The following is a 14,538-nucleotide window of genomic DNA, read 5'->3' as shown; positions in this document are numbered from 1 at the left end:
TGTTCTGGTTAATATCTGTAGTACCAATTCCCAATAAATGCCGTCTCAAGGCACTTTGCAAATAATAATTTCAATTCAACCATACATACATTCTTAAGGATCTTAGTTACCAAGAAGTGCAGTAAGCTCAAAAGTAGTTTAAAAAGTGTCTGTCTATGGAGGCTACAACTGTTCTGTGCACCCTGGGTTTGATTCAATTCGTACCTTTCTCTCTCTTCATGTTTGGATTTGTGAGGAACCAGGAGCGGGACGAGGCAAAGATAGCAGCAACGCAGAACTCTCCTCCACTGGACTTGCTCGGAGAGATCTGGGGGGTTGGTTTAGCTTTGCTTCAAGAGGAAGAAAGAATTGAAAAGTTTAGCCAGGGGAAGAGAAATACAACTTCTTTACAAAAATGTTACTGTTAGTTTTTTTTATTGCAGTAAAGTATTTTATTTTCAAAAGGCTAAAATGTCATATGGAGTTAATTTCAACTGAACAATATTATCTGAACTGTTGCATTATACTCCCAAGTTGGGCCCTTTGACTCCTTTAAAATGGAATGGATTATGACCACAAATCAAACAAAAATATCTTTAAATGGTAGATATCATTTTCTGGACTCCAGTAACCATGGTTCCTTACTGTATACTATTGATTGAATACTGAAAAATAGTGTAAATCAGGGTGTCAAACTCCAGTCCTCAAGGGCTGGTGTCCTCTGCTGCACCACACCTGAATAGAATAATTAGGTCATTAAGGCTCTGGAGAACTGATCTACACAAGGAGGAGGTAATTTCATTCCAGTGTTTTGTATGTGGCACATCTAAAAACCGCAGGACAGTGGCCCTTGAGGACTGGAGTTTGACACCTGTGGTGTAAATCATTGGTTGTCAAAGTGGATTCCATATCCTGATCAGATGAAACATCCTGCGGCCTCATTTCATATCCAAAACTTTAAAATTATAGCATGGCGAAGGGGTGGAATAACCCACAGCCTAATGACGATCTGCATTTATCCCAAGATTACGTGAAATACAGGAAAAATATAAGGGACAGCCTGTAATGTCGAAAGAGGGATTTAAAAATAAATAAATAAAGCATGTTGGCAAGTATGTGGGAGGTGCAGAGTCACAGTAATAATAGTTTACCATGCAAAGGAAGGAGCAGGGGAAAACTGAAAAGTCTCTAAGAACTAAGACACATTTTAGGATGACTATTTTCTGACAGCAGGTTTATATAAGTGGAAATAAAATATTAAAAATGTAAAAAAAGAAAGCAAAAAAAGGAGAGACTGGCATGCATGGAGTAAAATAACTCTCTTTAATTTTTAGCAAAACCGCAGAAGAGAAACAAAAAAAAAAGCTGAGAAGATTTTCTGCTTCTACCACCTTTCAACGTCTAGGCATTTTTCTTTACAGAATAGCTCCTGGTCAGTTTGATAAGATGAAGAATATGTAGGTATCTATTTCCAAGTCCAACAGCAGAACAACACACTGGTTCTCCCACTTTAGTTGGAGATCTCTGCAACCAACTTACCATGGTTCCTAACCAGTGGCATGTTAGGGGCAGGAGCTCAAGTGGATAAAAAGGACAGCTTGTGCAGCACATGGAACTGCTGGCTTAGTAGTGTGAGATTTTTTTTATATAGGCAACATGTATATATACCTATTTCAAATCATATGTGGTCTTGGGCCACACATAAACTGAAAAGAAAACAAAAAACAAACAAACAAACGAAAAAACAAGATTTCAGAAGTGCTTTTCTTGTCCTGAGGAAAATCGTCAGGTGCCCTAGCACCTCCATGTGTTTATCTGTTCCTACCTATTTATCAGTTTATTGCTCTACCTGCCCAGTCTGACAGTTTTGGGATGTCTACAGGTACACTATCATTTTTTTTCTGTTTTCTGAATAGAAAACAGAAAACATGGATTGAACAAAGTTCTGTGATATTAAACTTCTCCACATCTTTCTCCCTGACCTGTCTGCTGTTTTTCTTGCTTCCTCAATGTTCTCTAAAAAGAGAGAAAGGTTTACTCCAAGAATAAATGACAAAGAGGTGAACTAATTCTGTAACTTTTGAGGGAATTTGTTGTGTCGGGTTTTATTTGGGGGTAGAATAGTAAAAGGGAGAAGATTGCATGCATACCACAGTTTTGTTAAAAAATGAACAATGAAGAACCGCCTGGCAGTCTTTGTGTTCTATCACAAAATAATTCCTTACAAAAAGCTTGAAGGCTACTTGTAAAATGACAGAATCTACTTTTACAATATGCTGTAAAGCCATTTAGCTTAGCCTAAAGATCTCACCTTAAAGTACAAGACCTACAAACGCTCTGGTTATCACTGAACCTCAAACACGTCCAAGCTGCGTGGCCTGTTTTACTTTGGGACAAATTTATTAGGAAGCTATTGGATTATTTAGCATGTCAGGACTGCTTCAGAGAAAGTGGACTTTCAACGGGACGGCCATATGGTTGCAATCAAACAACAGTAGCAAGATCTGGTATTACTGTGTGGCCTTAGAACAAAACCAAACAGTGAAAAGTGTTTGCTGCTGATCAGTCTAGAAGTGGACTATCTGGTGTTACACTCTTCCTCAGCTCCGCTGAACTCTGACCTTTGAATAGAACACTATAATGAAAATAAGTGATTGTCAGTCACTCAAGGAAGCAGGTACTGTTTCAATGTGCTTTTGATGCTTTCCTGCAGATTAGTGTTGGTTTTCCATCAAGCATTATTGAAGGTAGAGTCCTGTGTAGGGTCAAATTTCCTGAATTTGAAAATTGAATTAGGTAAAATCAACTTTTTTAGCTTTATATCATGTTATGTTAGTCCCTTAACAAAAACCTACCTGGAGTGTTGCTTTGGTTCATTCATGCATGGTTGAGGAATCCTTGAATCTCCAATGACAGACATTGAGGGGTCACAAAGCTCCGCCTATTTTCACAAAGCTCCTTCTTGGAGATGCAGTCTCCAGGTGAGCTTCTGCCTAACAGAGCACCCCTTCCCTTGTGGGATCCCATATCCTCGCACGTGATTGGCCACAAGGCTGCCATGCTAATCAAAACAAAGTTCTACTGTGAGCAGAGCGGTTACACTCAGAGTGAGAACTGAGCAGTTAAAGGCTCCCTTGCTCTCTCTTTTTTCTGTCCATTTCTCAAATGTTGTGCTGCTTGCTATGCTGTTGTGTTGCCTGGAAAATACACAATAAAGCCACTTTAAATACTGAAAAAATTTGTTACATTTTTTAACAACATTTGGGTACATCACTCCACAACATCAAATATTCTGGGACAATTATTATTTGTTTATTTTTAAATTTTATTTTCATATACTCAACTACATTAAGTGTGTTCAGTATCTGATCTGCACAGTGCTCTAACAATGACCAAACAGCTGTTTCCTTTGTTCTGAAGTGAGGTTCGAGTAAACAAACATTAGAACTTAATAAAAGATGGAATGAAACCTTAAGGTGAACAATAATCCCTGGAGGGGGAGAAAGTGTGTCTAATCGTTAAAGGGACTTTCACAATTCAGGACTCTGAAAGAGCAGTTGCTGGTAAAAGTCTCTTTCTGCTACCTCCCTACAGACTGTCAGCACCTCATAAATTAGTCCCTGGATACAAAGGGAAGTTGATGCCTTTGTTTGCCTGCTGTATGAAAGAGGGATCTGGAAAAATGAAGTAGTGATGGTAGTCCCAGGAAAGACCATGATACAAGATTTAGGCTTTCGTTTATTAGTGCTGGGCCAAGAGAAGAAGGATGAATAACCTCATATCCATAGTAAGCCTTGTCTATAACAGGAAGACAGGGAAAGAGAGGAAGTTGAACTCAGGATATTGCTCTGGCTGACTCTAGTTTGTTCATGTCCTCTCCTTCAGGCTCTTCCACAGGTCCAGTTTTGCTTCAAAGCATCCAGAGGACAAAACATTTAGTAAACCGGCCGAGACAGGCACTCTCTAGCTGTAAAATACTAAAGTGTTAGGGGCTTTCCTTTTACCTCTAAAGGCATGCTTTACTTTCTCAGTATTTTTTTATTGATTCAGGCCAATATTTAAATATTCATACAGCAGGAAATCTAAAAGGAAGTATGAGGAAAACTAAAAATAGTCAATGTGTGGCATATGTTTAAACAGCTTAAAATTTTGAGAATCACAGTACCGTACATTACAATAGGTAGACGTATGTACAATTGGAAATCAGCATAAGAAAACCAGAAATCTCCTCTAACAGGGCAACTAAACATGATATTCATGACTTTGGGACCAAGTTTTTTTTTTTGGCTGAGTTCATTTTCTAAAAACCAGCTGTTCCATTTCTTTTATTTCTGGAAAATATGTTAGACCCTCAAAGGCTGTGCGGTTCGCTGGTTTCTATAACCCATGGTACACAAATCAGCTCATGTCGGGTTCAAGCCTCAAGAGGTCAGAAACTGGGGAATATTCCACATATGGACTTAGAATTTGGACTGGATGATATTTTGAAATGATTAGAAGATGTAAATGCTCACAATGTAAACTTAGAAATTAAAGTTAGATCTTCTTAAGCAGCTTGACAAACGGTTGACTATGAAAGCCCAATAAATACAAAACATGTATGGAGTACCAGAGCTTAGTGTTTGGAGCAATTCATGATATACCGACCAATATTGCAACCACATCTAATGTGTATATACATAAATAATCACACAATGTATATACTTAGAAGTCTCCAACAGCAGGCTATAACACTGGCTCCCTACTGTGGTTTCATAGCCTCTTTGAAGAGCCCTCAGCTAGCACCAAGCCTGCCAACAGGAGTAAAGATCACAGCTTGGTTCCTTTCTCATCTGGGTAGAGTGGCCACTAAAATGCATTCATCTGCATTTTAAATCATACGTTTGCTCTTGATCTCACTGGAAGTGGCTTGAACGTGTTGAGGTTTCTGCCCTTGTGACTAAAAAGTGCAGCTCCAGGGCTTCATTCTCCTCTCCGTATGGAACATACGGTTTATGAAGTACGCCACTGGTGCGGAAATGGGTAAACCAACAGCTCAAAGTTACAAAAAATGTAACTCAATATCGGCAAATTAGGAACATAAATATATACTGCAAGGGAACTGGGTGCGGAGGGAACCAGATGTTTCTAAGCAAACGGCTAATCTTTCTGTTTGTCCTCCTTCTTTTTGTAACATGGACTTTAGAGGGGAGGCAAATCAATTTTTTTTTTTCCTTTGCAACTTTAATTCACTGAAAAGACTACTCACATGTCGTTTCCACTTTTAATTTCACAAATGAGGCCTCTTGACTGAGCTAATAGCTTTTCCTCAGGGGCATAATTCAATCTGCGACATCAACCATCAAAGTCCCTTCGCATTACTATGTCCGGAGCTAACATGAGGCGCCGCTCAGGAGGAGCGGGGGGTGCACGACTGCATGTCCAGTGGCAGCCTTCATTTATTTTCAGAGTCGTCACAGTAAACAATTATAACACAGCTTACTTAGTTAGTCAGCCAGTTTTAAAGGAGCTGTATGGCTTGTTTAATAGTTATCAGAAAAGGAGACTGCACAAAGACAGAAAAAAAAGAGAATGTGAGCAGTCATGTGGAGGACACATCCTTCAACGTAACATTAATTATTTTATTACAGCTCTTGAAGAAAAAAAGGAAGCCTTGAGACTCTGTTGAGCATATTGCACTATTGACAACTGCTTAGGAAACACAGAGGAGAAAACAGCCATTAAAAGTTCAAGGGTACTTTTTTTCCCATCTGTTTTGGGGTCTAAAATCCAGAGTGCCTTACAAGAAGCCTAAAGAATGGACAATGCACCGCTACAGTTCATTCAGGCTATTCAGAAAACAATATTTTTCATTTGTTCACATCTGATCCAAAAGTAGTTATTGTGAGCAGAGGGACTCAAACTGCTGAGGATGTGTAGCTTTGAAAATCTATATGGTCCGAGGGTCCAGATTAGCTAGATGCTGAATGAAAGCAGAAAGAAAAAAAGTTTCAATTAAAAAGTATGAGTGACTGGCCACAACAAAAGGAGAAACCCAAGACTTGGAGAAGGCACCACATGCTATTAATTTTCTAAAGTGAATGGAGTCAGCAGGGAGGAGCAGGAGAGCAGGGAGCCGGGAAGGGAAAAGTTCACTTCACTGAACCACTCAATCATCTCTCCATAAGTGACTCTGTCATAATGGGGCTTCCTTTAAAAGCTTGTAAGCATCTGATTTCACGAGGCAGTGTTGACAAGAGACTTAGCTTCAGCTCATCCCAAAGAAAGAGAGAAAAAAAACAGGATGACGTTCCTGTGCTTTTAAAATAACTCTCAAAACCGGGAAAGCTCACTCATTGCTCTAGATCTCCATCATCTTTTATTTTAATCACATTTAGTTGTTTTCATTTCATTTTTATTTATTGGTACAATAATAACTTGGTAGGAACTGGGAAGAATACATGAGGTGATGCTTTGGATGAATATTATTAAAAGATGATGCGTATGTTGGATAAGGAGGAAGTGTTTTATTTACATTTTAAATCATTCACAGTGATGTTTAGAAACTAAATCTATTCTCCAATAGGCAGTTTTACACTATGTAAACATATAATTTCACATATTGTTTATGACGATAAATGCTGCACTAAATCAAAGGAATAGTAAAATCCATAGTAGCTAGTATCTTACCAGTCAGTGGTAGACAGTCATCATAAACAGAAAGTTTTCAACAGAGAAAACAGTTGTCTAAATTGATACATTTTCAAAGTGGTTCATTGAATGTATGTTTTATAAACCATTAAAATGGCGTGAGTGACATTTTTTTTAGAAGCCTAGAGGTATTGACCATGCAGAATGTCTTTCATCTGTGATGAGCAAATAAATATTTTGTATTTGTGCTAAATCAAAGTAATAAATAAATCATAGATAATATAACTAATTGCAATAATTTGTAGGCTTTATTACTTTAGCATCAGTAAGAATATTTTTTACTTTAATGTTTTAAATAACTGTCAGATATTACAATATATGAACAAGTGCTGAGTTTGATTTTTCTACTTCTGATGACTATATAGTATTTCTATGTTATAATCTTGTAGAGTACAGAATTATCATCCATTGATGTCAGGACCCACTGGACTGTGCATGTTCCCTGCAGAATGCAAGATAGAATAACTGTTCACACTATTTACAATTATGTCAATAACATAATTTACAACTCGCCGCCAGCACAGGTCACATCTCCACCTGTTATCTGCTGCAGATGTTGGAGTTTTTATATTTAGTACAGTGTCTCACCTCACACTGCCTCCTGCTGAGCCTGCTACTCTTTTGCTTTCAGATTTTTTTCTCTCGTCATTTATCCATTCACCTGCCTGTAACGCCTAGGCATCATTAAGATGGATCTCATTCATTAATGTCCATTTGGTACCATAACTTATTTTATCAGCTGCCATGTTTACAAACAAATAATCCTTCTGTATTTTCATTGTTACTGTTGATCAGATTTTTTATTAAACGTATTTTATCACTTTTGGAACTTTTGTGTGACAGACAATCTGCATGAAAAGATCTCTATAGAGTACAGAAAATGGAGTGGGAAGCCATTTGTTCTCTGTACTTGCTTTCATCCATTCATGTTGAAGATTTTTATCTTTTGGGAAAGAGAACAGGTTTATGTGTTCACTGGGGTAATTAGAAAACCCAGCCGCTATGCATCACTTTGGCATTCATTACATCATGCTCCAGCAAAAGCTGATAATGAAGAAAAACAAACAACTTACTAACAAAGGTAGCTCACTGGATGTTCCCCTCTTTACATCACATCCTGTAAAGGGTAAGCCCAGTTCACACTACACATTTTTTGCCCCGATTTTCCCCTTACGACAATCTTAGAACAATCAGCGTGCCAAGATCCCAAACAGCTGACATGGCGTAACCCTGAGTCCAGTGAACATTGGAGATAATATGCAGAAGCAACATGAATGTTTATTCAACATTTCATGCAAGAGGTACACTCAGAAATGATAAGGAGAGGAGTTGGAGAGAAATTGCGACCGTAGTTGATACACCCGGTAACTTTTCAGCTATTCATCATTAACGTGACATAAATATTCTATCGATATGGCTATTCATTCAGTCAGGGCTTGACGCTGATACCTACGATTTTGTGTGGTCTCTCAGGTTTTGAAAATCAGCTGACAATCCCAAAATAGTTTAGTGTGAACTAGGCTTTAGGCAAAACAGAGCTACATTAAAACCATTTTAAAACATTTGTATTTAATTTGTATGTAAGTTATACAAAAAATCAACTATATGAATGATATAAATTCATACCGGCAACTTGTGTATAGTTCCAACATTTTATCAGGGACACTTTTAATACCAGAAGTACCAATTCAAATCACATCACACTTTTTGGAGGTTTGCAAGGATCCTTTGTATTTCTATCAGAACAAATCCGAACAGATGAATGTCTACACATAAAGAAAAGAAAAAACTGCACATTGCTCATACCTATAATGAGTAAATGTAAACGTGATACCAGAATGGTAGTATTAATATTGGCCTAAACACAATACGTGAAAATTAAATCGAGAACATTTGGTTCACTTGTTGCTGTCTGTTGAGGAATTTTCCAAGCGAAAAGCACACATCTCCAAGTAACCATCGAGCCACACAACACACTGAGAATCACACCACAGTATGACAAGGCAGAACTGCTGCGTGCAAACACACATCCAATGGAAAAAAATGAAACCAAACAAAATCTGAACAACATGTGTTTTACACAAAAGCGTCATTCTTGGAAAAACACTGTGGAGGGTCTACACAAAGGCAACACACAGAGGAGAAGCTAGCAATGCCATTTTCTATGGGGTGGCACGAAGGGGCCACACAGCAGCCAGCCCAGAGGGCCCTAAGGCCTGAAAATGTCCTCTTAAATTACTGTCAATGAAACATTTACCATCTCCTTTAAGAAAGATTAGACATTAAACAAAAATGAATACACTTATCAGGCAGTATAACTCCATCTAGTGCCACTATTTGTCATACAGTACAAAAGGTGTGACAGCAAACACCAAAAATGCAAAAGAAGAGGGGGAAAAAATATGCCTCTTTGGGATTTTTCCCCTTTGAGCAATGAAAATAAAAATGGCAGGATGAGTTTCAAAAATCCACAAGGCACGTAAAACAAACAAAAAAAAAACAAACAAAGGAGGCGAGTTTGGTAGAGAGTATCGCTGCATGCTGCTGATGGAGTCAACAAGGGGAAAAGCAAAACTCACCATGGAGTTTTAATGGCAAAACATCCCGCCCCAAAGAGGTAAGGTCTTCATGAGAGAGAGGGAGAGAGGCGTGGTGGGAGGGTGAAGGGTGTGGGGACACAGAGATAGACGGAAAACCCATTATTAAACTAGCACACCTGACCAAACACACTTTTCACATTACACACTTTTTGACATGTCTGTTTAAGTGCACATGAGGCAGGAAACAGAATGTCTGAGCACCAAGATGGATCTGAAAACCTGCAGGACGGTTGGAGGATTCATCTGCTCAAGCTACTCTGTAAACGCTGAGAAGATTTACTTTGCAGACAGAGCATGTCCACAGTTAGAGGGGTGGAGGTGGAGAGGCACCCTTTTCTTGACATCTGTCACTTTATTTCTTTTCCTTTCATTTGTCTCACTTCGTTTTCATTTTTATGAATTTTTATGAATTCCATTCATTCTCGTGTCGGATCGCATCATGTAAGTACAGCAAAGATGGGAAAAATTTGGACTGCAGATAAAGAACAAGTCTGAAGAGTTTACTCAATTTGTATAACAACTGGAGACACCAGTAAAACTAACAGGACTCAGGCATTGTTGAAACAAGGAGCTGTGTGTTTGCATGCAGCATCTTTTTTTAGAGCAACTGTATATTTATGGCAGAGCATGGCCTTTTGGAAGACAGGGTGTGGGCAAACGTGTATCCACTGTGAATATGTTAACAAGTATGCAACGTGTGTGTGCATGTGTGTGTGTCCGCGTGTCCAGGAGTCATCCAGAGTTGAGTGCGTCTTTTTCAGGGTACATTGCTGTCCGTCAGTCTGTGAGTGTGTTTCTGGTGTTTACAAGACATCAGGAGTGGGAGTGTGTTCCTGTGTTTATTCTGCACAGCCAGAGATAGTGACAGAGCTCCGTAAACAGTTTACAGTAAATAAGTCTCTTTTCCTACAGCAATAAAGATCCAATGAGACTGAACTCTGTCCCCGTGAGCCACCCTCCACAGTCCTGAAAAAAAAGGATCCCCCAGCCAACCAAAGCACTCTGCAGCCCTTCTTTATTTTATCGCTCTCATCGCATCCGCCTGGGCCCTCCCAGTGATAGCACACAGTATCCAATTAGTCCTGGTGCATGAATATGGAGGGAGATGTTCCTCTGGGAGATGTGGAGCAACTTTTGGCCCTGGAACGTTTTACTCCTGGAGCGCAAGTTGACAAATGAACACAGTGGTTGGTTTAACAGAGACCCCTGGTTTATCTACCCTACTGCTGAGACTACTGACCCCACCAGGCCCCCATTTGGGTCTCCAACAGTGAAAATGGAGAGACACCAATGGAAGACATCTATGTGGAAATGGGTCAAATAGGCTTTAGATTGACCCCACATGAACCAGAAAGCCTGAGAAATACATATAATAATACATGCACTGGAAAGTAAATATATGGCAACTGATGGAACAAAGTCATGAAGTGTAAAGTCAAACTTCCTATGTTTGTCTTTGAGCATAACTTTCTTCCAGGCACTCTTCAGTTAAATCCAGATTAAATGGGAGTTGATAGTTGCCATGTCAACTGATTCTCAGACCTGAGGGGTGAATCTCTGCAACTCCCCACGAGCTGCCATGGACCTCTCAGCTGCTTCTCTGATTAATTCTCCTGTAATTTGAAATTTGAAGCCATCACTATTTTCTACTAATGGCTTGAAAAAGGTACGTTTATCAATTTAGCACCGTTTATACACAGGTCTGTCTAAAATGCTCCACATGAAATCAAATAAAAGACCTGAGATGTAAATCTGTGCTCTGCGAGATGCGGAAAGCTTGCGGTACCATTTTAAATGGCTCAACAACTTTGTCGTTTTCCTGTTTGCTGTGTTCTGTTTAAAAAAAAAAAAGTCTTCATTGCGAACGACTTTACCGTTGTTGCCATTTTAGCAGGGAAACAGAGGAACTACTGCTTCTGTTTTTCTCTGTTATTAACAAATGAGCATTCGTCCCTCAGAGGAAGCACAAACCTGTAAGAAGTTTATAGAAAAAAAGACTTTGCCATGGTCACCCGCCGATGACTAAATGCGGGTAAAAGTATGAAGTGGCATGTGAATTTGAGCACTCGCCACTGTGGTGGGTTGGCAATTTGAACAGAAAAAAAAAAAAACTGCATTCATTTTGAACTCCTGTTCAGGGAAGGAGTCGCTGTCTGGCGTATAGACTGATGCACATCTATGGGGCTTAAAAAGTATATAATTAAAAATATTTTTTTATTGACCACGAGAGAGATATGACCAGGGACAGATTGAGGAAGAGGTTTGATGGAGTAAAGAAGATTTTGTCTAATTCAGAAAATAAAAATACCTTTGTTCCATAAGATGGAGGATTTCACTGCACTTGTATTTTATTGCTCATAATTTTTAAAAATAAATTAGAATCAATTCAAAATCAGCATGAGCAGGTCATAAAATACCAAAATCTAACTTTTACTTTACAAAAGTACAAAACACATTCCATTTCTTAAGCACACAATTTTTGTTGGCTTAAAATCCTAAACCAACTGCAAGTTCTTTCAAATTAAAAAAGCTAATTTTCTCAGAACTTTGAATCTTAAATGTAGTCATTCTGGGAAACGTGTCCATCATTTTGACTGAGTGATGATGAGTGATGATGCTCAACACTTCAATGTTGCTAAAGAAGGCCCAGTGATGCCATGGTACATCCCTGATGGAGCAGGTTTGTGGAAAAAGACTCCAACTGGTCACCATTTGGTAACGGGTGTTAAGACAGCGATTTACTGACCGCAGGCAGAAGGAGGACAGAAAAGAGAGTGTGTTTCTGACCTCTGAGGGCAATGACCCCACTCTCAGAGAATAATCATTCACACATTCAGCTCCTAACCCAATGGCCCTAAGAGCAGCGCCTAAGCCATTAAAACATTGAGGGAAGTGAGGTGATTTGTGAAAATGTTTTTCTGCCATGTGGACATTGCCTTCTTAAAGCCGCTTTTTAGCTCTGGCCTCAGCCAGGCTGTGGAAGACAATGGCTCAGCGCAGTGCTGGCTCTTAAACACGTATTATTGTAAGCTGAGGGCACATCTGTGACAGGTCACAGGGTCTCATTTGTTCTTTTGCTGCCGTGTTTCTCGTCACCCCGCCTGCACTTGATATGCATTTGCCTGAAAATGTTATCGCAGGGATTTGCTCGATGGTGCTGCTCTGCTTCGCGTGTGACAATCTCTCCATTTAGATTTTCATTTGTCTGTGTTAAATTCAGACAGTGTGTAGATGGGATAAGTGTGCTGTACTGTGTGTGCAAATCCCACATGTGACTCTGACTGGCATTTTGACAAGTTAAATCTTTCATTATTGGACTGTGTTGTCTGTCAAGCGTCCTGTCGATATTACTCCCCAGGAGAGACTCCTGCTCATTATTCTGAGACTGAACTAACCGCGATTCAAGCATTAGGAAAAACTAACAGAAAACACGAGGCCGGGTCACAGCTAGACACCTCTCATACTTTGGAACTTCAAGCAAACTCTGAGGACTAGCAGATGCTTGGCTGCGTTCCTCTGCTGCCTGACACGGCCTCGTCTGCAGCGGGGTTATCAGGCGGATGCTGAGCCACATCCGACTCTGCCTCCCTGCCCTGACACGGGGTGAGCACAAAAACTACATCAAAAGACGAGCGCGCTCTGTGTGAACTTGTGGAGGGTTTCTTTCATGTCAGAAACCGAGGACAAACAGCAGCATCTCCGGTACATTGGTGGTCTCTGGGACCGCCAATGTCTATTAAGACTTCCCTGCAGCCTGCCTGGTCACACAAAAAAGAGGGCAAAGGTTTCCACAGATTGTGTGTTGGTGTTTGTGTCACGGCACAGTGAAGTGCACACATGGCCGACGTCGAAGAGAATTTAGGTTAAGCAGCTGGTGTGTTCCTCTGCTCCCCTGCCAACAGGGATCTGCTCATACAGGTGTAAATACAGCTGCTGGACGCTACTTTCCTTGCCTCACTGTGTCCCATACAAATACACACACACACACACACCCACGCCCACACATGCAGGAAAAAGAAACAGAGCTTGGCTGCACAGACAGACAGATGGTGCTTGGGTACTCCTGTGCAAGTATAGCGTAAAAGCATATGATATCACCCCCCACTCTTGGGGCTGAATCTGCTGCCTCACTCACAGCGAGTGTGTGTCGGTGTGTTGGCCTGGCCATGTGCATACAGGAGCAGGCCACACAGCTGCGTGTCCTGATGCATTAATGCTGACGTCTCCTTCGGACTGAATGAAAGGATGAACCTTTAGGGAGGCAGCCTACCAGGCTTTAATAATGACCCACAGAGCCAACACTGCTGTCTGAGGTGTTTCATGAGCAGGAAGGCCAGGGGAGGTGAAGGATGGGAAATACATGATGGAATAGAACACAAACAAAGAGGAACGACACAATATCATCAACTTGAAAATTCTTCAAACAATAAGTAGGGATGTAGATCCGACCCGCACGTATCAGATCGGGTGGTGACCAGTGTCAGACAGCTGTCAGTGTGATGTCTGATTTTATGACAGTCGCAGTCCCAGCAACCAAGTTCTGTTCAGCAAATTTATAAAGGTTCTGGTGCATTGTCTTGTACAAGGCTTGCAAAACTATACTATAGATAACTTACAGTGATCTAACAGTCCACATCCTGTTAATCTTTCAGAATAGAGATAAAGGGAGACACAAACATGCTACTTTTAGCCATTTAGACTAACATCGCAGTATGTTTTCAAATCTGACATATGGAAAGGAATGAGAAAGCTATCCCTGCTGTAGGTGACGCATTACCACTGCTTTATAGCAGATATCTGATTGGTTTTGCTGTTGTGGAATATTGAGGAGATTCCATAGAAACGTAGCAGCATGGTAAATAGGTAAAGTGAGACACAAACAGAATACCAATGTGGACCATGCAATACTGATTGACTGTAGTATAATTTCACTCCCTATGAAAGCTACTGTATATGCTATTGGTCTGGAATTTATTTCTGACAAACGACTAATCCCTAAATATATCAGATCTTTGTCAGGAGCAAAACAAGTCTTGGCTGACACACTCCTGTCTGTGTGAGTGGATCTAAAACTTACACAATATTTATGTGAAAATGAGTTAACTAGAGGTGTGCCAATCGATCGGCCACCGATCATAATCCGCTGATTTCCATGAAAGAGTGTATGACCGGTGATCGCCAATCACTGTTTCTTGTTGCCGATCACCAAAACCGACCACCTGTATCTCACTTCACAGCCTGCCTGTACAACTATCTCTACTTTGACGAT

General features: G+C 40.2%; 1 protein-coding gene across 1 annotated transcript in view; it reads right to left on the bottom strand.

Annotated features, from left to right (window-relative positions):
- bcas3 (BCAS3 microtubule associated cell migration factor) overlaps window positions 1-14,538 on the bottom strand; it is a 351,457-nt gene that overhangs the window by 224,121 nt on the left and 112,798 nt on the right. Inside the window, exons 17-18 of the mRNA XM_032590298.1 lie at window positions 9,249-9,293; window positions 205-329 (exon numbers count right to left, since the gene is read on the bottom strand). Coding sequence (XP_032446189.1) covers window positions 205-329; window positions 9,249-9,293 — 170 coding nt within the window. The remainder of the gene's footprint in view (window positions 1-204; window positions 330-9,248; window positions 9,294-14,538) is intronic.

The sequence above is a fragment of the Xiphophorus hellerii genome, chromosome 18 (genome assembly GCF_003331165.1).
Source record: "Xiphophorus hellerii strain 12219 chromosome 18, Xiphophorus_hellerii-4.1, whole genome shotgun sequence".
Lineage (NCBI taxonomy): Eukaryota > Metazoa > Chordata > Actinopteri > Cyprinodontiformes > Poeciliidae > Xiphophorus > Xiphophorus hellerii.
This window is presented reverse-complemented; position numbering and strand designations above follow the sequence as displayed.